The sequence below is a fragment of the Salvelinus fontinalis genome, chromosome 35 (genome assembly GCF_029448725.1).
Source record: "Salvelinus fontinalis isolate EN_2023a chromosome 35, ASM2944872v1, whole genome shotgun sequence".
Classification (NCBI taxonomy): Eukaryota; Metazoa; Chordata; class Actinopteri; order Salmoniformes; family Salmonidae; genus Salvelinus; species Salvelinus fontinalis.
The window spans coordinates 2,122,124-2,146,897 of NC_074699.1; the positions used below are offsets into that span (position 1 = coordinate 2,122,124).

The following is a 24,774-nucleotide window of genomic DNA, read 5'->3' on the forward strand; positions in this document are numbered from 1 at the left end:
AATCTCTATTGCACTCCACACTGCCTTCAGTCACCTGGACAAGAGGAACACCTATGTGAGAATGCTGTTCATTGACTACAGCTCAGCGTTCAACACCCTAATGCCATCCAGGACCCTGAGACTGAACACCTCCCTCTGCAACTGGATCCTGGACTTCCTAACGGGCCACCCCCAGGTGGTGAGAGTAGGCAACAACCCATCTGCCACACTGACTCTGAACATGGAGGCCCATCAGGGGTGCGTGCTTAGTACCCTCCTGTACTCCCTGTTCACCCATGACTGCGTGGTCGCACACAACTCCAACACCATCATTAAGTTTGACACGACTGTTGTAGGCCTGATCACCGATGACAATGCAACAGCCTATAGGGAGGAGGTCAGACACCTGGCAGTGTGGTGCCAGGACGACAACCACTCCCTTAATGTCAACAAGACAAAGGAACTGACCGTGGACAACAGGAAACGGAGGACCGAGCACGCCCCCATTCACATCGACGGGGCTGTAGTGGAGCGGGTCAAAAGCTTCAAGTTCCACGGTGTCCACATCACTAAGGACCTATTATGGTCCACACACACCAACACAGTTGTGAAGAGGGCACAACAACGCCTTTTCCCCCTCAGGAGGCTGAAAAGATTTGACATGGACCCTCAGATCCTCAAAAGGTTATACAGCTGCACCATTGACAGCATATTGACTGGCTGCATCACTGCTTGGTATTGCAACTGCTTGGCATCCGACCGCAAGGTGCTACAGAGGGTAATGCGTACGGCCCTGTACATCACTGGGGCCGAGCTCCCTGCCATCCAGGACCTCTATACCAGGCGTTGTCAGAGGAAGGCCCTAAAAATGTTCAAAGACTCCAGCCACCCAAGTCATTGACTGTTCTCTCTGCAAGTGGTACTGATTCACTAAGTCTGGAACCAACAGGACCCTAAACAGCTTCTATCCCCAAGCCATAAGACGGCTAAATAGTTAACCAAACAGCTACCCGGACTATCTGCATTGACCCCTTTTTCACTAACGTTTTTGACTCATCACATACGCTGCTGCTACTGTTTATTATGTGTCACTTTACAGTTATATGTACATATCTACATCAATTTCCTCGTACCCCTACACATTGATTCGGTACTGGTACCTCTTTCATATATAAGTTATTGTTACTCATTGTGTATTATTACGCATTTTCTTTCTCTCTGCATTGTTGGGAAGGGCCGTAAGTAAGCATTTCACTGTCAATCTACACCTGTTGTTTGCGAAGCATGTGACAAATACTATTTTAATTTAAGGGAGCTACTGATAAAATTGGCATTACCTTCATTCTACCACCTGTTTCTACCACTGATATAATTCCCAGTTCCCATAGTTTCATGGTAGAATGTTTGTTTGGATGGTTAGCCATTGCAGTGAACAGTGATATGGAGTTACTGTCTCTTTAAACTGTAAACCCAGTTTATTATTATGCAATGGTCTGTTGAAGATCATAAAAACACTTTGACCCAGTCCATTTGTAGTCAACTGGGTCACACTGGTCTGACTGGAGTTAAGATTTCTCAAGCCTTTTAGTCTGGATTCCCTTAGTTTGTGTCAGATAAGAAATCTCTGCATCTGAGGGAGGGGTTTGGTTTTGTCCTCTGTGTAACTGTGTCCTGAGAGCTATTGCGTACGTAGAGTCTCCTCCCAGTGCTGGGAATTGGTCATCCATATTAATGAATAGTAGCTGCTGTCCTGCAGTCGTATTCTTGCCACGGGGAAGGTGGGGGACTTGACTATTGCTCCATTGATGCTGTGTTCCAATACAGCAATCCAAATGAAAAAGGACATGCACTGCTCGATAAGGACAGTGGAGGGAAAACATGTTACTGTGTTTTAGTAAATTACCTGGCTTTCCCAAGTATTTCAATCTCTAAAATCAGTTAATAAACATCATATTAATCATGTCATGTGTTCAAAGGCTATCTGGAACATGAATTGGCATTTGGCAAGCCAGTACCCTCTGCAAAGTATTAACATTTTTTATTTATTTATTTTACCGTTATTTTACCAGGTAAGTTGACTGAGAATCAATCAATCAATCAATTTTATTTTATATAGCCCTTCGTACATCAGATAATATCTCGAAGTGCTGTACAGAAACCCAGCCTAAAACCCCAAACAGCTAGAATGCAGGTGTAGAAGCACGGTGGCTAGGAAAAACTCCCTAGAAAGGCCAAAACCTAGGAAGAAACCTAGAGAGGAACCAGGCTATGAGGGGTGGCCAGTCCTCTTCTGGCTGTGCCGGGTGGAGATTATAACAGAACTATGCCAAGATGTTCAAAAATGTTCATAAGTGACAAGCATGGTCAAATAATAATCATAAATAACACGTTCTCATTTGCAGCAACGACCTGGGGAATAGTTACAGGGGAGAGGAGGGGGATGAATGCGCCAATTGTAAACTGGGGATTATTAGGTGACCATGATGGTTTGAGGGCCAGATTGGGAATTTAGCCAGGACACCGGGGTTAACACCCCTACTCTTACGATAAGTGCCATGGGATCTTTAATGACCTCAGAGAGTCAGGACACCCGTTTAACGTCCCATCCGAAAGACGGCACCCTACACAGGGCAGTGTCCCCAATCACTGCCCTGGGGCATTGGGATATTTTTTTTTAGACCAGAGGAAAGAGTGCCTCCTACTGGCCCTCCAACACCACTTCCAGCAGCATCTGGTCTCCCATCCAGGGACTGACCAGGACCAATAATGCACATACCTCAAACAATATTTCTTACACTACAGTTGCACATCCAGAAAAATGCAGACTTACACTGCTTCCCTTTGCCACCCATGGTGACAGTAAGATAGGATGATTAAATCAAGCACACATCATGTCATGTCACATAGTTACACAATAAGACCAAATGTTTCACAATGGCACCATTGTGTACATGGATCAGGTCCGTTTTATTTTCCACTGTTATCATTAGTACAGACCGTCCCAATAGTGCAGCCCAATGTGCCTATCCATCAAGACACAAGCAGCTGGCGGGCCCTGATACAGTGAGACAAAGGCTGCACAATGAGTATGAAAAAGGTAATTGAAGCCATCTCTGTGTGTCTGAAATGGTCTCCACCGTCATGCGGGCGTGTTGACACAGCTGTGCAGAGCGCTGGACACACCAGCTAGGTTTGACTGATGTTCTCAGCTGGGCTCATGTGGTCACTGGAGCTGGGAAACAGGTCCTCGAAGAGAAATAAACTGCCAGAGAGACATCACATCAGAGGCTTGGCAGATTATAAAGCCTAGCTGCGTAGCCCGAGGAAGATTGGCAAGTGACATGAAACCGGGTGAGATAAAATCAGGTTTGTACTTGAGACACATGGCCTTATGGGACAGGCGATTAGCAACTCAGATCAAGAGATGAGATAAAATCGCAACATTGAAATAAATATCCTAAAATGTCAGGATTAGAAGAGACAAAAATTGTCTCTGGAGATAGAGTTGGAGCCAAGCCATTTTACCAACAGTCTGTCCCATCCACAGATGGAGCGGTGAAGGTCAAAAAGTCACCATTAGGGCTCCTGCTTCCTGCCTAGAGCCCATGCAGTCCAACCCCAACTGTGCGTGTAGATTAGATTCAGGCCTGGTTAAATAAAACTGGCGTTCCAAACACAATAATCTTAGAAGATGAAACTTTCTGTTTGGGAAATGGCCTAAGTACATCTTGGCAGGCCGCTCGAACACCGTGATCTGCACCGTCCTCCTCAGGAAGGAGGCGGGGGTCTTACAAGGACAAAATCTGCAGAGGGCAAATTTCCACTCAGCTAAATCCTGCAGGCAAAACACAACAAATGAAAAACATGTCAGTGCCCTCTAAGCAACCAACCAACGCATACTCAAAAGCAGCCCAACATTATGTAACAGAGGCCTTCAGTATACAAACTCTCTCGTTATAGGGCCCTGGCTGGCTGCAACACAAATCAGATCATATGTAGGCAATGAAGTGGCCATAATTGTTCTCAATGTTACTGAGCAGCAGCAACGTTTCCAGAGACTGGGACATTGAACAAGAACATGGTGACTAATCAACATAACTGGTTTAGGCAGGCTTCTCATTAACATCTTATAGGTAATGATGTCTGGTAGAGCATGAGCTATATAGTCAGCATTCAGGAATTATTCACTCAACACAATAATCCTGAGTGTGCCTACCCTAACATGTTCACCCCGCAAACATGGGAAAGAGCACCCTCTACTGAATGTAATCGGAATGAAATTACACAAATGTCTCACTTTTTCATATCATGAACTACGCAGGGATTTATGTACTGCAACAAAATACAGAGTGTTTTTATTCATTAAGGGGGGAGAAAACAGCCGTACTCCCAAGACATCTTTATGGTGAGTTTCTGCTCCAAGTGTGGAGTCAGCAGAGTGCCTGCTCACCACAGAACACACACCGCATTTGGTGACTAACACCACTCCACACACACACACTCTATAATCTGAACTGGGAGAGGAACCAAACCAACAATATATTACACAGCTTAGTGGATTCTTTTTTTTACATCTAGACACTTGTGTAATGTTGGGGTTATTCTACCAGTCAACAGGTACCGATTTTCTTTCAGTTTATATCACCATCAGGCCATATGAGGGCCAATGTCTTGGGAATTGTGCACAATAATGGTCAAATTAGTGGCAATTTTGCTTGTTCATCATGAAGCTCACATGATAGTCAGCTCATTTTAATTTTGACAGGCCCATGTGACCCCTACTGCTGGCAATGTAAATGACCATATCCAGACTGTTGCCCATCAGGACACAAGACATTGGAGCACAATAAGTCTTCCCTGGGGGATCTAATATACACCACATGTATTTACCTCAAAACTTCATTGTCTGTTTAGTGCCGGATTTCTTTAGAGGAAATAATTCAAACCCCAGGACATTTCTTGAATGGTTTGAATTTGGCAGATTGAAAAAACATTTTTTATTTTATGTCCTAATAAGCGCAACAATGTGTGAGCAAACAGTAAAAACAGCCAAGACACGAACATTGAAAAGTAAATCGGAAACAGTCCTGCAGTTTATCAGAACTTCCTTTTTCATTCAGCCACATCATAATAATATGTGGAAACGTACAGTACGAACAAAGTGTTCCATCTACCCAAACTTTCAGTTATCGCTGTACTATGCTGCAACATTCCATTCGTATATTTTACAGAGGGGTTAAGTGCATGTCATTAAGGAGGAAAAAAGCTTTCTACAGCTGAAACGTGGCAGTTGTCTGGGACATGGCATTGTAGACGAACGTGTTGTTGAAGGGAACAAACTGACGAGTGATGAGTTTGATGGCCTCTTGTGCAGCCGATCCTAAGGAAACACATTGAAAGCATATTGAAGATGGTACATTTGCACCAACTCCAAGAAAACAAAATGTTTACCCATAACAGAATAGTATGAGGATCCTAGACCATAATGGGATCCAAGTACTGTAGAACTCACCTCCCAAAAAAGATGCCACTGTGTGTGGCTCAGCAGCACCATAGCGACAGCTGTTGAAGACCAAAGTAAAATGACATGAAGATTATTAAATCATGTTCCTCTCCTTGATTGATAACCTCATAGCCATTTTACAGATAATGGAAATATTGCCGCAAAAGTGCAAATATAAAACACAAAAACTGTAGTGAGGTTTTGCAGTGGGCTGTATGTCTCATATGAATTGTTAAAATGACCATTGTCTCTGCACAGAACAGCTGACTGGACACTATGCACAATACTTACAACTCGTGGATGTAGTCATCCTTCACACTGACGTTGAGGCTGTACTCCTGCAGAAGGCTGTTCACACACAGCTTCAACTTGCTAATGTCTTCTTCCACTTGGTAATTGTAGACACCTTCAAAGAGAGGAAAAACATGTTAACCTGCCCATCTCCAGATAGGTAACATGGCAGAACACCATTTTCTTCTGCTGTGTGCCAGGTTGTGTGTGACAAAACAGTTGTGCTGGAGGCAGAGCTACGCCAGCCTAGCCGTACCTGGGTAGCGGGAGTGCTGCTGATAGAAACGGTCCACAGAGCGCAACATAAGGTACAACACCATCTCGCCGTCTGCACTGTCCATTGAGCAGGCTGAGGAGAGAGAGCAGCATCTTAGAACACACATTATAAAAAGGGACTCAAAAGCGAAACAATAGGCCAAATCAAGGAGGGAGTCTGTACGGTGTTGGACTTACTGATCTCATCTTTATTGACCGTCTCCACGCTGTATTCTTCAGCCAGAGACCTGCAGCGCACCACCCTCAGGAAGGCAGCGTTCTTACCTGCAGACCGAAACACACAGCACAAGGGCTCAACCTACTGCACAGTGTTCCCTTTCATCATGGGTTCATCAAAGTGCAGCCACACTATTGTATGGCAAAGATGACGCTTTGAGTTATTGTTAAATGAGTTAGAGTATTCAATTTACATTCCTGCCATATTACACGCCCTGTTCACTTTATATTATGGTTGTGTGTGCGCTTGTCAGAATACTCACAGAATAGTTTGATGTCCTGCTCAGATATGCTCTCTGAGGGCTTTGGCAAGGGGAAAAAAGACAAAGAAATCAACCCAAATTTAGCTAGAAATATCAGAAATCAAACCTTATTTTACAATCTATCAAAAAGGTAATAAAATTTTGATACTAATGCAGCACTACTGCTACATAAGTACTACTGCAGGAGAGTTACTATGTGTTTTTGACATTGCATGAGATGAAATATCCCCGAGACTGCAGAATAAGGTCCACATACCTTTCCAACAGACTGCAGGAGAGACTCTACATGCTTAGACACGACAGAAGCATCTTGCATTGCCTTCTCTCTATAACTGAAAACATATGCCTGCATTAATGCCCAGGTCAGGACTATGATGATTATGCCAGCAAAAAGCATACCTTGTGGAAATAAGGTTAAGTCCCAGTCAATCGTAAACAGTGGGAATCACAGCATCATATGGTTTTGAACATATAATTGTACAATTTAACTATGGACATTGGTTTATTATGCAATGAATGTCCTCTCCATGATATGCCCCAACTCAAAAGCATTGAGCTGTGCTCGCTATTAACCCAAAGCAAATCATTGACTTTTTTTATATATTTTTTTTTTTATTAAATCAGCGGCTGGCTACTTGCTATATACATGAATAATATAATCATCACTCCCTACACATTCTGGAGGTTGATGAACTTCTCTGAGTCCGCAATCATGTCTGGAATGGAGCCACGCACAGGTAGGTTTCCGCTGCCGTCGTTTTGCACAAAATCCCTCACTGCTCGCGCCATCACCCAGAAGGCTGGAGTCTGCGTATAGCACAGAAAGACAAAACAACAGTCAGTCACGTATTAAACGTACAAATAAATCCTTCACAGGATGCTTCAATCATGGCCTGGGTAGACGTGTCATATTTTGATTAACCTGTGATGTAATGTCATTGCATTGCTCTCCATTGAAGAGGTCGTCAACGCCGCTCGAAATCTACAGAGATGTGAGAGGAGTTAGCAAAGTTGACAGAGTAGCAACTTCCAGTGGTCTCATGCAACCAGCAGCACGGATTAACATAATACGGCTGAAAGGAGTGAGGGGGTTTAGGGGTGAGGTATGAGAAGAGCCACCTTGGTGGGGTTAAGGGCTGTGTTGACGTTCTTGATGGCCTCCTCAAAGTTCTCCTCATCCTCGGGAGTTCCCTTCTCATTCTTCAGGATTCCTAAAGAAACCAAGTATCATGAGAACACAAACCATTTACAGTCAGGCATAATCTGGATAAGATAGTGTCTGTAGACAACTAAAATGAGGTGAAAATGTAAATTACAAATTAAGTCAAGAAAAATCTATGTCAAGTGAAATACCTTGCCGAATAAGCTGTTTGAAGGCCTCCTTCTCTTTGTAGTTCTTCGGTAACTGAAAATTGTGCTAGAAAAAAAGAATGTATTCTTTGTCAGCGCTCTTGTACATCATAGGGTGCTGTAGAATGTGCCTTTGATTGTTGGTCACAGAAGTATTACCTCACTGAACCACTTTTCTAGGTATTTGGCAACAATGATGATCCATGGTGTATGACCGTGATCCTGCAGAACACAAGAGCATAAGAAAATACATGAACCAGGGAGGACCAAATTACAACAGTGGCCTAAAGAAAACGGCCAACAAACATGGACGACAGCCCAAACACACCTTCTTCCCCATTCCCTCCAAGTCGTAGGATTGGATGTGGCTCTTGAGTTCTGCAAAAGGTTGGTCAAGCCTCAGGTCTTCCAAGGCATTGTCTGGATGAGACTCAATCACTAGAGGGAGTGATCGCAAACAACTTGTTTGAGTGTTTTCGATTAACTGCAAGAGAACACAGTGCTTGTCACCATTACTACAGATACAGCAATACACGCATGACTCACAAGGTGTACTATACCTGTGTGCTCCTTCACTACTAGCCTCATGTAACCGACGAGGCCATACGTTCTACACACCAGGAAAGGTACGTTTGCATTCCACAACACCGACCCCAGTCTCAAACAAGTGCTGTGAAAATAAAACCATAATTTACATGACGAGAACATTTTTATACTTGATGTTACTTTGTAAGACTATCATAAATATCAAATAAAAATCTTTACATTGAAATGTATGTCGATAGATAAATGTGTAAAAATATGAGGATGAATCACACCTTTCTGGCAGCTGGACACCAATCACCAGGGTAAACCTGTGGAAGAATTCTGGGTCGTTGTCCAAGAGCTTGTCTGGGCTCTATAATGGAAAAATGAAAGACCAGATCACAATAAGACTAACAAACAAGACTTGTATCTGCTATAAGTGCTCTGCTTGTTATAGAACACTCAGCAATCAATACAATCCAAGTGCACTTTGTGGACAGTGAGACACATCAACGGCTACTGAACTGGTGCAGCGTTATGGTAAAGCTACACCTTGATCGGAATTAACACAGACCTAACTCTATACTCTGAGGATCCTGAAGTCAAATCTAGGCTTTTGTTTTTCTGACAATATGACAAAATCTGTGCCAGGGAAAGCTGTGACAGCCCTCTTCAGGGAGAACTGCTGAACTGCTCTTAGTTGAAAACAAACCTCCTCCACAAAGTTGCCAGATACATCAGTGTTCAGCTCCTGTAGCAGCTCTGTGGCAGCCTGGGCTCGATTCTGGAAAACCACACCATCCCAAATGACTTGTTATGACATTATACATGCAGGTAGAGCTTAGATATTGATAGAGTAGAATATCATTAGGTTAGAATCACTTACCCTTCCTATACTGTTGCTGCTAAGAAAAAAGCTGAGTAGAAAAGAAAAGTTAATTGAAGGTAAAGACAGTATATTGTATAAAACATTTTAAGATCAAAAGCGCTTCAATGAGGTGATAACACTAGGCCTATCACTTTCTTACTTATTTCCGACGTCTTCCCCGGAGACTTTGTGTCCATCGACAATAGTGAATGCTCCAATGCCTGATGAAGAGAGAAACTAGCTTAGGTAGGCTAACCTATCATGGCGCATTCTCTTAGAGCAGTGTTTTCCACTCCTGGTCATCGGTATTTTCTAGAATCAAATATTGAAATATTTACCTGGAAGCACAAGGTTCTTGAGTATTTCAGTCCCGGATGCTGTGGAATTGATCAGGCATACGTGTGCATTTTCAAGTTCTTCTTGACCATGGTCTCCCCACAATCTGAAATGGAATACAGGCCATCATAACAACGGCATGTTGACAATCTCCAATACCTTGTTATTTAGCTGTTATCTCATCTGGTATGGTAAATAGATGAGAACAAGGAAACCTTTTTGAGATTCAGTCAGTAAACGACACCAATTCTGGCTGGTGCTGTTGAAAGAAAATGACGAGGCTAGAAGCTAACTAGCAGATAGCTACCCACTGACTGTAATAGTACAGCTAACTTAGCTAGCTAGTATATCAGTGAAGACTAGCTACAGTAGCTAGCTAATATAATTGTAAAGCATGATAGTTAGCTAATTAGCTGGCCGAGTTAACGTTAGCCCAAGAGAATAGGCTATCAAGCATAAAGAGTTAACGTTACTGGGCTTGCTACGTTAGCTGCAGTTTGTCAGTGGATATATATCTAACTCATGCAACGATATAAGTTTAACAAATACTTGTACAATTCTTACAGAATTTCTATCCTTACATACCTCAATTGTCTATCGTATTTCTGCTCTTTAGAAGCTTTAGTCGCTGCCATGGTCCGCTTGGAGAAGAATCCCACCAGTTAATTTGATACCTCCATTCGCTGATTCGATAGAGAGACAAGTGGGTGAACGCAGTTGTAAATTCAAAGCTGCACTTTCGATTTAACTACAGTTGACCACCAGAGGGAGAAATAGAGAGCATTCAATCGATTCAAACCTGCGCAAAATGTTATTAATTATTTCTGCCACAGTTGCCACCACCCATTCAAACTAATCAAGGAATTTGATTTACAACAATTTTATAATATAGGTGCTGCACGGTGCCATCGTTTGTTGGCTGGTTTGGGAAAAACAATTATACCTTGACTTTGTTAATACATTTTGAATGACATGTTATAATAAGATGTGATGTGTTCTTTTAGATGCAACTTTTTAAAATCTTGGTTATATAATCATAATTATAAACCGGGTGGTTCGAGCCCTGAATGTTGATTGGCTGACAGCTGTGGTATATCAGCCATACCACGGGTATGACAAAACATTTATTTTCACTGCTCTAATTACGTTGGTTACCAGTTTATAATAGCGATAAGGAACCTCAGGAATTTGAGGTATATGGCCAATATACCACGGCTAAGGGCTGTATCCAGGCAATCCGCATTGTGTCGTGGTTCAAAAACAGCCCTTAGCCAGGTATATTGGTCATATACCACACCCCCTCGTGCCTTATTGCTTAAATATTAGGTATGCGTTTAAACTGGAAATGCAAAACAACACGATACCCAATGAAATATGTGCCATGCATTATCATTAAAACATGTTGTGAAACATGTTACTTCGTTAGTCCAGGGGAAAGTGTATCTTAATTGGCTGTTGTACTAGGTCTAATTATCATAAATAAAGGGGTCTTTCTTTAGATGTTTTGAAGTACAGTAACAGAAATCAAGCAGGGGAATTGAAAAGCGGGCGTGGCAAGGAAGGATCATTACGATTGCCATTCGTCGCCACCTGATCATCCTTCCCAACCTCAACTCCCAGACTTCATTAACAATGCTCACACTCCAGCACTTGTTCTTCGTCACGCCATTTATCCCATCAGTTCGTGCAGTCTGGGCTGTGAGGCGGAGTTAGTCAGCATATCGATAAAGTGAATCTAAGCGGAATCCTCGCAATGACAGGGCGTCACTGGGGATACGGAGAGGAGAACGGTAAGTAAACCTACCAACCTGGGAGAGCATCACTATGTCAGCTACTGTAGAACACACCGCATGTCAGCGCTGACCTTGTTTGGGGACGCTCGTGTGCTGCGAGTGACAGGCATTCGGGCATTTGTCTCTGCAAGACTGAATGCATATTTGATTAAATACTTTTCTGATGGCAATAGGCTATAATCACATTCATGTTTTGAACTATGTCACCTCTGACATTATTACTATGAAGCGACAGGTGACAGATTGGCTGATTCAAAAATAAAAGTTTTAGTAAAATGGTGAATGACTGGATCTCCTTTCTTTACATTACATTCTGTCATGTCCAGCTCTGACCATCTTTGTTTCTAAGGTCCAGATGCATGGCACAAAAACTATCCCATCGCCCATGGCAATCGCCAGTCTCCCATAGACATAGTTCCTGAGGACACTGTATACGATGCCAGCCTGCCTCCCATATTCGTCTCCTACGACCACTGCAACTCAATCAACATCTGCAACAACGGCCACTCTGTGACCGTAGAGTTTGATGACACCGATGACAAAACAGGTAACGGCAACAGAGGGGAAGTTATCTCTATAGACCATATAGAATGCAAACAGAAATACAAGCAGTGGTGGAAAAAGTACCCAATTGTCATACTTGAGTAAAAGTAAAGATACCTTTTTAATAGAAAATGACTCAAGTGAAGGTCACCTAGTAATGTTCTACTTGAGTAAAAGTCTAAAAGTATTTGGTTTAAAATATACTTAAGTATCAAAAGTAAATGTAATTGTTAAAATATACTTAAGTATCAAAAGGCATTTCAAATTCTTATATTAAGCAAAACTACAACACTCAAACATAACTTACAAACAAAGCATGTGTGTTTAGTGAGTCTGCCAGATCAGAGGCAGTAGGGCTGACCAGGGATGTTCTGTTGATAAGTGCGTAAATTGGAACATTTTCCTGTCCTGCTAAGCATTCAAAATGTAACGAGTACTTTTGGGTGTCAACTAAACTGTATGGTGTAAAAAATACAATATTTTCTTAAGGAATGTAGTGAAGTAAAAGTAGTCAAAAATATAAATAGTAAAGTACAAACTACATAAGTAGTACTTTAATGTATTTTTACTTAAGTACTTTACACCACTGAATACAAGCAATATTGAGATATAGTATTGTTTCGGATTCGATCATCAACCTGAGTGTGAAAGTCAGCCAGCCCAGGAGGTATTTATCGCTGATGTATGTCATTGTGACAGGTGGGTGGTTGTTTCTGGACACCTCCATCACTCATGACTATGACATTAGCCAACACAACCACTGTATTGGTAAAGGGAACATCATTATGTTATGGGTACTGTGTAGTAGTACCATCATGCTACAACCACCACCCTTCCATGCACATGTGACACTTATTTAGTGGATGCAATTCTACCTACCTGCAGTATGCAGATCAATCCTTTATTACAATGTCTAGCTTACACTTTGCATGGTCTTAGTCATTGTTGTTTAGGCTTCAAAGTTCACTGACAGCAGATTCCCCACCTTCGTCCAATCTGAGCAGTGTAGTAGATTGTGGAAGCCTAATGCCCTAAATGACAGTTTTATTGCCAGGAAACTTCAAATGTTCAATATTATCCATTGGAAATATGTTTTGGATTTGCAGACTTCATCACAACCACCATCAAAATGTGGTTGATGGATAGACCACTTAAATTTGTATATCATTGAGGCCCCTCCTACTGGACTGTATGATTCAGTGAGATGTGTTTTTGTGGATATAGTGAAGCCAGTATTTAACTGTAGGAGTGTCTTTCTGCCAGACCAGACATCTGACCACATCAGGCAATCTTCATAGTTGCGTCATATCTGTTTTTAAACTGACAGTCCAAGTAAACAAAGTCATTGACAAATAAAACATGAGAGCTGCTTTGCTTCTGTGGCATCAAAAGGTCATTGGAACCAAGGGTCTGATTAGAATGACAACCAAATAAGTTGGGGCTTGTATTTTGAAAAGTGGTAACTGAACGCCTACAACAAAAAGGTGTTCTACCTCAATTATCTCGTACCCCTGCACATCGACTTGGTACTGGTACCCTGTGTATATAGCCAAGTTATTGTAAACTCATTGTGTATTTTATTATTTTTCAGTTTTTTTCTCTCTACATTGTTAGGAAAGGCCTGTAATTAAGCATTTCGCTGTTAGTCTACACCAGTTGTTTACAAAGCATGTGACAAATACATTTAAAAAGGCTCTCCACAAAAGGAAAATACGAGCCATGACTGATTTTTTTCAGTCTTAACAAAAGTGTGGCTGTTTGGCTAAGGTGCAGATCACTATGAAAACAAATTCACAGAAACCAAACAAAGAAGTTCCATTCGGCATGACAGGGTCTTATTACTGATAAACCTCCCTATCCTTTCACCATCAGGGAAGGGGAAGTAGTACAGCTTCTTCACCTATGCATGCCGCAGTTGTCCTGTCTCCCTTCTGTGGTTGTGTCCTTTATCGTGTGTGTGCCTTTTTTGTACATGTGTGTGTACAACTGCGGCACACAATGCCTAGTGTGTCATTAACTCGGGAAACGTATGAACATGCTCTAAAGCACACATTACCCAGGTGCCATTCTTATCCACCCAACCGTTTCATGCGGATGAATTATTAGACGCATTAAAAAAGTCACGACCGGGCTGATGGAAACAGAAATGCAGGATCAATTTTATAAATGTCAACAGACAATTTGTCCGTTCGACATGGTGTGATCATTTTTTGGAGGTAAAATGTATTATGCGAGAAATGGCGGAAACGTCTTTGTGCAAATATTGATCTAATAACCATCATATCGAAGCAAACGTGGAGTCACGTGATGATATGTTGTGTGGTCCTCCCACAATGACTCAGGAAAGCATGCAGTTTGTTAGGCTACTGATAAAATAAGTTACGATGACCTTCACAGGGGGGTAAAGTGCACAGTGATGCGCTTGATTAGGGTTGCAAAGCTACCAAAGTTTACCAAAGTTACCGGAATCTTCAGTATTTTATTTATTTTTATTTAACCTTTGTTTAACTAAACAAGTCAGTTAAGAACAAATTCTTATTTATAATGACTGCCTACCAAAAGTCAGAAAGCCTCCTACGGGGACTGGGGCTGGAATTAAAAATAAAAACAAAAATATAGGGTAACAGAGAACACTACATAAAGAGAAACCTAAGACAACAACATGGAACCAACACATGACAACGCAGCTTGGTAGCAACACAACATGGCAACACAACATGGCAGTAGCACAACATGGTAGCGGCACAAAACATGGCACAGACAACAGCACAAAGGGCAAGAATACAATTTTTGTAAATACCAGAAAATATAGGCCAATCTATTGTAAAACATTTTATATGAATATGTTTAAAAAAAAGTTTTATGTATAGTAATTCAAAATATATATCGGTCTCCATATTGTCCATGAATTTCTAGTAGATAGACGTATGGTTCAAGACAAAATATACTAATTAATTTAAAAAAAAACATCTAATCAACAATACCATTGTTTTTTATGAAATCTGCAAGTCCAACAATTTACTTTTTTATAACTGCCACCAGTTTGACAAGAATTACATTGACAAGAAATACACACTGACATAGCCAAATAAATGAGTGATTTTCTTTTTATAAAGGATATTTCATGCTGAAACCCTCGTATTAAACACCAATGGTATTCACAAAGTTGATGGTTTATATTCAGGATCATGTTTTATTGCTCTGTCATTGTATGTTTTATTTGAAAATCTTAATTATATCACATGTAAAATATATGAAAAGGCCACACAGAGGGCCAGAGATAATTAGACACCTCAAACAAATCAGAAGTACCTAAAAGGGCCACTAGATGTCTTGTGATAGATTACATCAAATCCTTGCAAGATTCACATTCTGGTAGTTTAATGGTAATATTACTTGCCTTTGCAACACTAAGCTTGATGCTCCTTTCAAATAAATATCTTATTCTGGTGACATGATGATCGACTCTTGGCTGCCCTTGGACAAATACAAATAATCTGTCTCTTATCCATAATAATCTCATGTAGGTAGACTGCCAGAACTGTGTCTGCCAGCTGTTGGCTAGAGCACACGTGACAAGACCAGAGTGGGCACATTTGCTATATAACGCAACAGTTTTTGTGACAAAACCATCAGTAGAGTTGAAAATGCGATGGAAACCCATTTAACTTGTATTTATTTTATTAGGTACATGGGAATTTCACTATAAAAGTTATTTTAATGTCCACCATGTCATCACGCACACAATACGTCTGTTTGGTGGAAACCCATCTCTGGTGGGGAAAATGATTTCAGAATATTAGCATAAAAATCTGTCACCAATTCGATGGAAGGAAACCTAGTTTTTGACATTCCGATCTCTGGCATTCTCTTCATCTGCCATCACAAAGATCTCGCGGTGTGTGTGTATATGGGTACACTGTGTGCACCTGTGTGTGCTTTGCATGGCTTGGCTCCAGTGGTATCAGACAGAATTTGTCACTTACTGCCCTGTCCTACACTGTCACTAACAGAGCCCAGCCCAGACAATGTCTATCCTGGGGCCCTTATCCCCAGCACCACCCCAATTAGACCAATTGGTTACAGGACAAATCCTAGGCATATCAGGACGCATGCTCAGAATACACTCTCATTTGTTTTATGTCAGGGAAAGTAAGGCCTTCATGAGGACATACTTGTTGTAATACATTGCCTGTTTAGCCAAATTTAGGAGGAGTAGTAAACAGTGTGGTTGCGGGGCAAGGTGCCTTATGTGTCTGTCAGAGTGTCATTGATCTGTATCAGCTTAGCGAGAGTGATTTAATGAGCAGTGGCAGGTGTAGCCAGGTTGAGTCGCTCTACCAGGCCTGGTATGTGGTGGTTCCTGCCTGCCTGTCTAGTGTGTTGTGCCAGGCATAGGAGCATAGAGGCATGGCAGTGACTGGCTGGCTGACTCTCGTCCTCTGCCCTGACAGTAATCAGGGCAGGCCCCCTTGACAACGCCTACCGGCTGAAACAGTTCCACTTCCACTGGGGCGGGAAGGGCAGCCAAGGCTCAGAGCACACCGTCCGAGGGAAGACCTACGCTTCAGAGGTGAGCGTTTCTCCCTCCTAATCACCCAGACGGAGCCTAGGTAACCACATCTTCCCCGACATGCAGTGCATTCGGAAAGTATTCAGATCCCTTGACTTTTTCCACATTTTGTTACGTTGCAGCCGTATTCTAAAATAGATTAAATAGTTTTTTTACCTTCATCAATCTACACATAATTTCCCATAGCAAAAACAAGTCTTGACATTAAAAAAAGGAAATATCAAATTACGTAAGTATTCAGACCCTTTACTCAGTACTTTGTTGAAGCACCTTTGGCAGCGATTACAGCCTCGAGTCTTCTCGGGATATGACGTTACAAGCTTGGCACATCTGTATTTGTATTTGAGTTTCTCCCATTCTTCTTTGCAGATCCTCTCAAGCTCTGTCAGGTTGGATGAGGAGCGTTGCTGCACAGCTATTTTCAGGTCTCTCCGGAGATGTTTGATCGGGTTCAAGTCCGGGCTCTGTCTGGGCCACTCAAGGACATTCAGAGACTTGTCCTGAAGCCACTCCTGCGTTGTCTTGGCTGTGTGTTTAGGGTCGTTGTCCTGTTGGAAGGTGAACCTTCGCCCCAGTCTGAGGTCCTGAGTGCTCTGGAGCAGGTTTTCATCAAGGATCCTTTTGTACTTTGCCCCGTTCATCTTTCCCTCAATTCTTACTAGCCTCCCAGTCCCTGCTGCTGAAAAACATCCTCACAGCATGATGCTGCCACCACCACGCTTCACCGTAGGGATTGGTGCCAGGTTTCCTCCAGACGTGACGCTTGGCATGATGTGAGAGTCCTTCAGGTGCCTTTTGGCAAACTACAAGCGGGCTGTCATGTGCCTTTTACTGAGGAGTGGCTTTCATCTGGCTGCAGAGATGGTTGTCCTTCTGGAAGGTTCTCCCATCTCCACAGAGGAACTCTGGAGCTCTGTTAGAATAACCATCAAGTTCTTGGTCACATCCTTGACCTGGCAAATCTGGTGCAGTCCATGAGCAGGAGATGCACTGCAGAACTTAATGCAGCTGGTGGCCACACTAGATACTGACTGTTACTTTTGATTTTGACCCCCCCTTTGTTCAGGGACACATTATTCCATTTCTGTTAGTCACAGGTCTGTGGAACGTGTTCAGTTTATGTCTCAGTTGTTGAATCTTGTTATGTTCATACAAATATTTACACATGTTAAGTTTGCTGAAAATTAATGCAGTTGACAGTGAGAGGACGTTAATTTTTTTGCTGAGTTTAATTCTGTTTTTGATTTTTAATACATTTGCAAAAATGTGCTTTGTCGTTATGGGGTATTGTGTGTAGATTGATGAAGGGGGGGGGGGGTAAATAATTTAATAGATTTTTAGAATAGGGCTGTAACGTAACAAAATGTTGAAAAAGTCAAGGGGTCTGAATCATTTCCGACTGCACTGTACATCTGCATCTATATTTACCAAGAAGTAGTTTTCCCTTCTCTGGTTCGGTTGACCTCTGTACTAGGCAACTGGTTTGTTTAGTACCTGAGACGAAGCTGTGTTTCCCTGAATGTGGGTGCTTGGCTCAGGCTTGTCCCTAACCCTGCTGCCCCTCCTCCCTGTTTCCTCCTGCAGCTTCATCTGGTGCACTGGAACGCAGACAAGTACAAGACATTTGGGGAGGCAGCGGCAGCCCCCGATGGACTGGCTGTCCTTGGCGTCTTTTTAGAGGTGAGAGGATCTCCCCCGGGGTACCCCACTTACCACTCCCCACATCAGCCAGCAGCTGTTTATCTGTCAGCCAGTAAATTGCTTTGGAATTTAATCTCTTTCTGCTTCACCAGGGCTGTTTAACAGGGATTAGACTGAAGATCAGCAATCACTGAAGGAACAATGTAGAACATTTTTATGATTTTATGTCTGAACAGAGAGGACGAAAACATTTTACTCGTGTTTGTGTTGAAAATTGTTCAGTCATACCAGTACCATGTGGAAAATATGTGGCGCATTTTTATAGACAATGTATTTACATAATACAAAGTATAAAATGTATGTGTTTATGAAATATCTTATTGATAACACATTGACGTATACACTGACCGTACAAAACACTAGGAACACCTGCTTTTCCCATGACACTGACCAGGTGAATCCAGGTGAAAGATATTGTCACTTGTTGAATCCACTTCAATCAGTGTAGATGAAGGGGAGGAGACAGGTTAAAGAGATTTTTAAGCCTTGAGAAAATTGAGATGTGAATTGTGTATGTGTGCGATTGACGGTGAAAGGCCGAGACAAAATATTTAAGTGTCTATGAATGGGGTATGGCAGTGGGTACCAGGAGGCAAAAGGGGGTGCAACTCAATATTAGGAAGGTGTTCCTAATGTTTTGTACACTGAGTGTGCATACAGTGCATGATGGTAAAAAAAAAAAACTTTCAGTATATCATTGTGGCAATGTGTGTATGTGTAATCTACTGTAAAATATTTAGAATGTTTATGAAAAGCATCATATCTGTTTGGGCTAATGTTTGAATGTTGAGCTAAAAAGGGAAGGTGTTTTGTTTACAGATCGGAGATGAACACAGAGGTTTACACAAGATAACAGATGCTTTATACATGGTGAAGTTTAAGGTAAGTCTGACATAATGCAAAAGAATGATTCACCTAACGAGTTACTCGAATGATTCAACAGGGCCTTTGATAAGACTCATCTGAAGTGTAGCATAATCCATATCTCTCATGCTCTTCTTTGTTCTATTTGCACCCAGGGAAGAGTTGCAGATTTTAAAGGTTTCAATCCCAAGTGCCTCCTACCTAACAGCCTACACTTCTGGACCTACCCGGGTTCACTGACCACGCCACCTCTTCACGAGAGTGTCACCTGGATCGTTCTGAAGGAGCCAATCATAGTCTCAGAGAAACAGGTGGGAGCCCTCGCCATCTGATAGGGGTGAATCAGTACTACCAATATGGAGATATCTCTGCTTATGGAAATCTGGGGTCTCCGCTTAGGGAAACCACAGTGAACCACTGCTTTTGTCATGATGTAAATTATGAACCATTTGAATGACAGGCATCTGCCCTGGCGGTGGGTGATCTGCCCTTCCTCTGCCCTTCCTCTGCCCTTCCTCCAAAAGCTCAAGAAAGAAAAAGGCACTGAGGGTTTTACACTGAATACTGTGGGAGTGTCTGTTGAAGTAATTATTCTGAAACACTGAAATTGACTAGTAAAAGTATGCCAAGGTTCACTTTGATGGCTCACTTGCAACACTATGGCTGCGTTGTGAAAGCCCAATTGTGATATTTTCTCCACCAATTGGTCTTTTGACCATTCACATCAGATATTTTCAGATCAGCACTGAAAAAGATCTGATTGCTCAAAATATCGATTAGTGATAACAAAAAAAATTCTGAATTGGGCTGCCTGTGTAAACGAACCCTATCTGTTTTACAATATACCAATTCATTCCTCTCCTCTTCATGGTTAATGATTTGAAACATCAATGTGAAGGCTTTATGACCACCAGTGACTGAGCTGGGGCTGTCCTTGAGCCGTCTTTGATGTTACTGTGGCTTTCTCCAGACGGAGGGCTTTGATTGGAGGATGCCAGGGCAGTAGGCTCAGCCATGGCTTTGAGTGGATTACTGCATGTGTGGTTTGGATGCCATGCAGTCCCTGAGTGTGAGGGCCTGCTGTAATCCTAGTGGGAACCCTAGATTCGAGAGAACTCTTTGTGGATCCAGGTGTCACAAGTCACAGCTTAAGCTCCATTCAAACAGTGGGCATTACCCCGGAGCTCGTGACAGTCATGCACACACCGAGATTCTTTACTATGTAGCTGTGCAGTGCATATTCTCTGAATTACTGTAGATTCTCACTTTGCAGGTGCTCATATAGCTTGAAAAAAGATTGAGACTATTATCTACTCTAATGGCGTAATTGGCTAATATACCATTTCATTCATTTTTAAATATTTACAATACACGTAGGAGTTCTAATTCATTCAAACCACATGTTTTTGTAGCTAAATGGCTAATTGAATACCCGTTTATTAACCCAGAGAGATGAACTTGTCGTCTTTTTCCCGAGTTGTTCTATTAACATTAATCATGAAGGAAGTGGGCTACAGGCTTAGGGCAATAAGTGAATACTGAGTTAGGGATATGGAGCAGTAGACTGTTTCTTTGATGAAGTCGGGGTGCATGCCCAGCTCTGCTCAATTATACATTGGTGGAAAAAGTACCCAACCGTCATACTTGAGTAAAAGTAAAAATACCTTAATAGAAAATGACTCAAGTAAAAGTCACCCAGTAAAATACTACTTGAGTAGAAGTCTAAAAGTATTTGGTTTTAAATATACTTAAGTATCAAAAGTAAATGTAATTGCTAAAATATACTTAAGTATCAAAAGCAAAAGTATAAATCATTTCAAATTCCTTATTAAGCAAACCAGATGGCATCGTTTTTTAAATGTACGGAAAGCCAGGGGCACACTCCAACATTGACATCATTTGCAAGCGAAGCATGCACGTTTAGTGAGTCCGCCAGATCAGAGGCCGTATGGATGACCAGGGATGTTCTGTTGATAAGTTTGTGCATTTGTGCTTTTGGGTGTCAAGGAAAATGTAAAAAATATAAATACTAAAGTACAGATACCCCCAAAAAACAACTTAAGTAAAAATACTTTAAAGTACTACTTAATACTTTATGCCACTGCCATTATAACAGGCTGTTTACCAGGGAGGTGACTGCATGCCTTCCAGGTCCCCTCCTGGGCTGGCCCTGTTTGGTGTTCTCAGCTTTTTTTCAATGGCACTGGGAAACGTAATTAAAGTCAGCTTTGGCCCATCGGCATGCGGTCTGCATACCTCTGTTCCTGGCCTGGCTGACTGGGCTGGGCCTGGGAGCATGGGCCTGCTCCCTCGCCCTTAGTGTAGGACTCCGGGGCACAATCCTTTGATCCCTGGGAGCTGATTAACATGATGGATGGAAACGTTTTGGCCTTTTTTAATTGTGAAATTCTTTGGGGATACTCAGCAGGGAAAAGCCCTTACGTAAGAGGCTATTATGATGTTTTTCCTCCCTCACACAGTGCAGGCAGGGGCTATAAGGTGTTTCTTTCTGTCTCCAAACATCTCTCCACAGATGGGAAAGTTCAGGATGCTGCTCTTCAGCGGAGAGGAGGAAGAGAGCAGGAAATGCATGGAGAACAACTTCCGACCCCCTCAACCCCTGAAAGGCAGGAAGGTGCTAGCATCCTTTGACTAACGTGACTGCAAATAACCTCCAGGTGGCATAGACTACATGTGGTCTATTATATGCCAGAGTGAATGTCTGAATAGCGTTTATTCTCAACTTTGAATATCCTGGTCTGAGTTTTTTACTACTGCTGATGAACATAGAACAAGGGGTGTGAAACATCACATCTCCCTCGACTGGTCAATTGTTTTCAACCGCACTTTAATTGAATGTCAGAAGCGGATATCAACGTTTGAATCAGTCTTTATGACTACTATGCGCCCTCTGCACAGCTCTATATTTTTAAACATCGTAGTGATCTGTGACATTTCTATGAAGTGAAAGATATCGCTCACATAGCCATCCAGACATTGCCTTGACAGAACAGCGTAATGTATGTAACTCTGTAGCGAATAACTGATCTGATTGAATTTTGTTTGAAGATGTACAACGTGGCCTCAAATGGGTGTAGTGAAAAGCGTTTAACAGTCCCCCTCCACACACACTGTCCACCCAGTGGATCGTTGTTGTTGAGGCTGCTAGTGTTTCTATGCAAGGTGCTATATATTCTTCCCAAGGGTTTAGCCACACCATTGGAAGATGACGCCAGTGCTCTGTAACATGTCGTCTGAATCCTGGTGGTAACCTATGTTGATCCATATTTAGCTTGGCTTTTGCAACTGGATCCACCTCGTCCTAGTTGCCATAGATCCTTTAACACAACACTCACAAATGTGGGTGGAATTGGAGTAGCGAGCGGCTGCCAAATCTCAATTGCTCAACTGTAAATGAAGAGTTTACGCCGTACTTTCCCCGTGCCCTGACAGCCCAGTGATTGAGGGAACGGCACTAGGGCACTCTCTCAGCTGTACATCAGCTTTAAAGATGCCAAGTATACGCTGAATAGGGTATTGAGCTCATATTGGGTTAAAATAGTTCCACTTTCGAGAAATGAAGGAGAGGGTGTACACATACAGTAAATTCTGTATGTCAATGAGACACTTCTGTAATGGGTTTATGTCCATGTCTTTGTGCTGCTCATTTCTCCTGTGCCACAGAACAGCCTCCTCCCTACAGTCTGTTCCTACACTACTGTACGGTGTGTTCCAAGCAGGGTGATATTTCAATTATTTTACGATAATGGAAGGTGTCAGTAAGTTAGGGTCATAATAATTAATAGAGCCCCAGGGTAGTGGCAGTTGTAAGAGAAATTGCTCCTCTGTCCTCTTGGTGTGTTAGAGTTATGGTAGTTTTAAGTAATGCTGTTCAATAGATAGAGGTGAACTTTACCAATAAGGACACACTGGCAGGGGGACACGCTTTGCCTTGTCCTACCCATGGAAATTAAGGCTTGGAACTGGCACTTGAGTTATCTATTTCAAACAATTGATATTATACAATATGAGAAGCGTTATTTATGAAATATTTACTATGTGAATCATTTTGCATGAACTGGTAACTATTTAATTGACTTGTTGTTTTTTGTGTGAATTGTAGCTCTTAAAAATATTAGATTGATTCAGTACTGCTGTTGTTTCAGAAACAAAAGATGTGATGAAAGAATGTATCAAACTTTTTGTTACCATTTAAAAGGCTTGTGTGGAATATAGAGATGAACTTAAATAGTATGTATTGTTTTATGACTTGTTCAAGTGTGGGTCCCAGAATTAGTTGTCACTGCTGCCACCATGTGGTCTAACAGAGAGCTGAGAAGTAAGCGTTTGGAAAAAGTTCCCATTGAGCCCCAAGCAAGTACAACATGCATTACAGTGGATAACTATTAAACACCAACATGTATGGTTTTTGCTGTCCGTTCATGACTCAGAGGAAACATGTCAGTCAGTCCACTGAAATCAGTAAACACAACAGTATACATGATCACTGATTTTCTTGACAGCCATTGATTTATGAGGAATTTCAGTATGGAATGAACCTTGAACCTGGTACAAATGTATGTCAACGTGTTCAGAGATAAAGCTTTCTCAAGACTCTCAATGTTTAAACTCGGCCTCACTAATCAGAAGCTGTGCGGATACGTAAATGTAATCAGTGCGCCCAGAGGTGAGAGAACAGAGACACCGGTCAGTGATTGACGTGCCTGTTCACTGATATATCAAATCAAACTTTATTAGTCACATGCGCCGAATACAACAGGTGTAGACCTTACAGGGGAAATGCTTACTTACAAGCCCTTAACCAACAGGGCAGTTCAAGAAATACTTAAGAAAATATTTACCCAAAAAACTAAAGTAACAAAATAACGAGGCTATATACAGAGGGTACCGGTACCGAGTCATTGTGCGGGGGTACAGGTTAGTCGAGGTAATTTGTACCTGTAGCTAGGGGTAAAGTGACTATGCATAGATAATAAACAGCGAGTAGCAGCAGTGTAAAAACAAATATGGGGGGGGGGTGTCAATGTAAATAGTCCAGTAGTCCATTGTTCAGCAGTCTTATGGCTTTGGGGTAGAAGCTGTTAAGGAGTCTTTTGGTCCTTGTCTTGGCGCTCCGGTACTGCTTGCCGTGCGGTAGCAGTGAGAAATGTCTATGATTTGGGTGACTGGAGTCTTTCCTCTGACCCCGCCTAGTATATAGGTCCTGGATGGCAGGAAGCTTGGCCCCATGCACTGAGCCATAAGCACCACCCTCTGTAGCGCCTTATGGTCAGATGCTAAGCAGTTGCCATACCAGGCGGTGATGCAAAGCACACAGTTGTGATTTCTTGCGTAGCTCCAGGCTGGTAGAGCCATCTGGCCAAGAGCTTGCTCCTGAGTGATTGTGCTGTGTGAGGGATATTCAAAACACTCAGGCCCTCCATTTAGTAATCACCCCAAGGCTCATTTCATCTCTCCCAGACACCTGCTAATGAACGTACTGAGAGGACTCTTTTAGCTGTTTGCCTTGAGCCAGGCTGTCACTCTGCCACCTTCATTTCCATAACCAGCGTTGCACAACAACCACGGACCACTACTTCAGATGCACCAGGCTCAAGGCAGGACAGGGGATTTAACACACCATAACAACACCACCTTACTGCAGACAGAAACAGGCTGTCTTAGGCCTCCCT

The 24,774-nt window shown here is 42.2% G+C and overlaps 2 protein-coding genes across 4 annotated transcripts; one reads left to right on the top strand and one right to left on the bottom strand.

Annotated features, from left to right (window-relative positions):
- Nucleotides 1-2,920: 2,920 nt before the first annotated feature.
- Nucleotides 2,921-13,056, bottom strand: LOC129834203 (NEDD8-activating enzyme E1 regulatory subunit). 3 transcript variants are annotated; one of them, XM_055898944.1, is made up of 22 exons: nucleotides 12,823-13,056; nucleotides 11,416-11,532; nucleotides 10,193-10,290; nucleotides 9,610-9,713; nucleotides 9,432-9,492; nucleotides 9,290-9,320; nucleotides 9,116-9,187; nucleotides 8,697-8,776; nucleotides 8,439-8,548; nucleotides 8,207-8,316; nucleotides 8,038-8,100; nucleotides 7,882-7,945; nucleotides 7,648-7,739; nucleotides 7,451-7,510; nucleotides 7,202-7,335; nucleotides 6,785-6,860; nucleotides 6,529-6,568; nucleotides 6,227-6,313; nucleotides 6,030-6,122; nucleotides 5,774-5,888; nucleotides 5,492-5,541; nucleotides 2,921-5,359 (listed from the first exon to the last, which is right to left on the bottom strand). In XM_055898944.1, the coding sequence occupies exons 3-22, from the start codon at nucleotides 10,240-10,242 to the stop codon at nucleotides 5,250-5,252; spliced, it is 1,602 nt and encodes a 533-aa protein (XP_055754919.1). In that variant the 5' UTR covers nucleotides 10,243-10,290; nucleotides 11,416-11,532; nucleotides 12,823-13,056; the 3' UTR covers nucleotides 2,921-5,249. The 3 variants fall into 3 exon arrangements, with proteins under 3 accessions (XP_055754919.1, XP_055754920.1, XP_055754921.1); XM_055898945.1 differs by lacking the exon at nucleotides 11,416-11,532; XM_055898946.1 differs by lacking the exon at nucleotides 12,823-13,056 and having other exon boundaries at nucleotides 11,416-11,651.
- On the top strand, nucleotides 10,729-23,509 carry LOC129834204 (carbonic anhydrase 7-like). The gene is made up of 7 exons (XM_055898947.1): nucleotides 10,729-11,397; nucleotides 11,750-11,947; nucleotides 16,398-16,516; nucleotides 18,101-18,196; nucleotides 19,037-19,099; nucleotides 19,237-19,392; nucleotides 21,615-23,509. Exons 1-7 carry the CDS (start codon nucleotides 11,361-11,363, stop codon nucleotides 21,735-21,737), a joined length of 792 nt encoding a protein of 263 aa, XP_055754922.1. The 5' UTR covers nucleotides 10,729-11,360; the 3' UTR covers nucleotides 21,738-23,509.
- The last annotated feature ends 1,265 nt before the right edge of the window (nucleotides 23,510-24,774 follow it).

What these genes read in the sequence shown, in the direction of transcription:
- LOC129834203 (XM_055898945.1), bottom strand. Translation starts at nt 10,242, where the DNA reads ATGGCAGCGACTAAAGCTTCTAAAGAGCAGAAATACGATAGACAATTG. An exon ending in TGGAGGGAATGGGGAAGAAG is followed by an intron (nt 8,101 to 8,206) that starts GTGTGTTTGGGC and finishes TGTGTTCTGCAG; the next exon opens with GATCACGGTCATACACCATG. An exon ending in TAGAAAAGTGGTTCAGTGAG is followed by an intron (nt 7,946 to 8,037) that starts GTAATACTTCTG and finishes CTTTTTTTCTAG; the next exon opens with CACAATTTTCAGTTACCGAA.
- LOC129834204 (XM_055898947.1), top strand. Translation starts at nt 11,361, where the DNA reads ATGACAGGGCGTCACTGGGGATACGGAGAGGAGAACG. An exon ending in GGGATACGGAGAGGAGAACG is followed by an intron (nt 11,398 to 11,749) that starts GTAAGTAAACCT and finishes TTTGTTTCTAAG; the next exon opens with GTCCAGATGCATGGCACAAA. An exon ending in TATACATGGTGAAGTTTAAG is followed by an intron (nt 19,100 to 19,236) that starts GTAAGTCTGACA and finishes ATTTGCACCCAG; the next exon opens with GGAAGAGTTGCAGATTTTAA.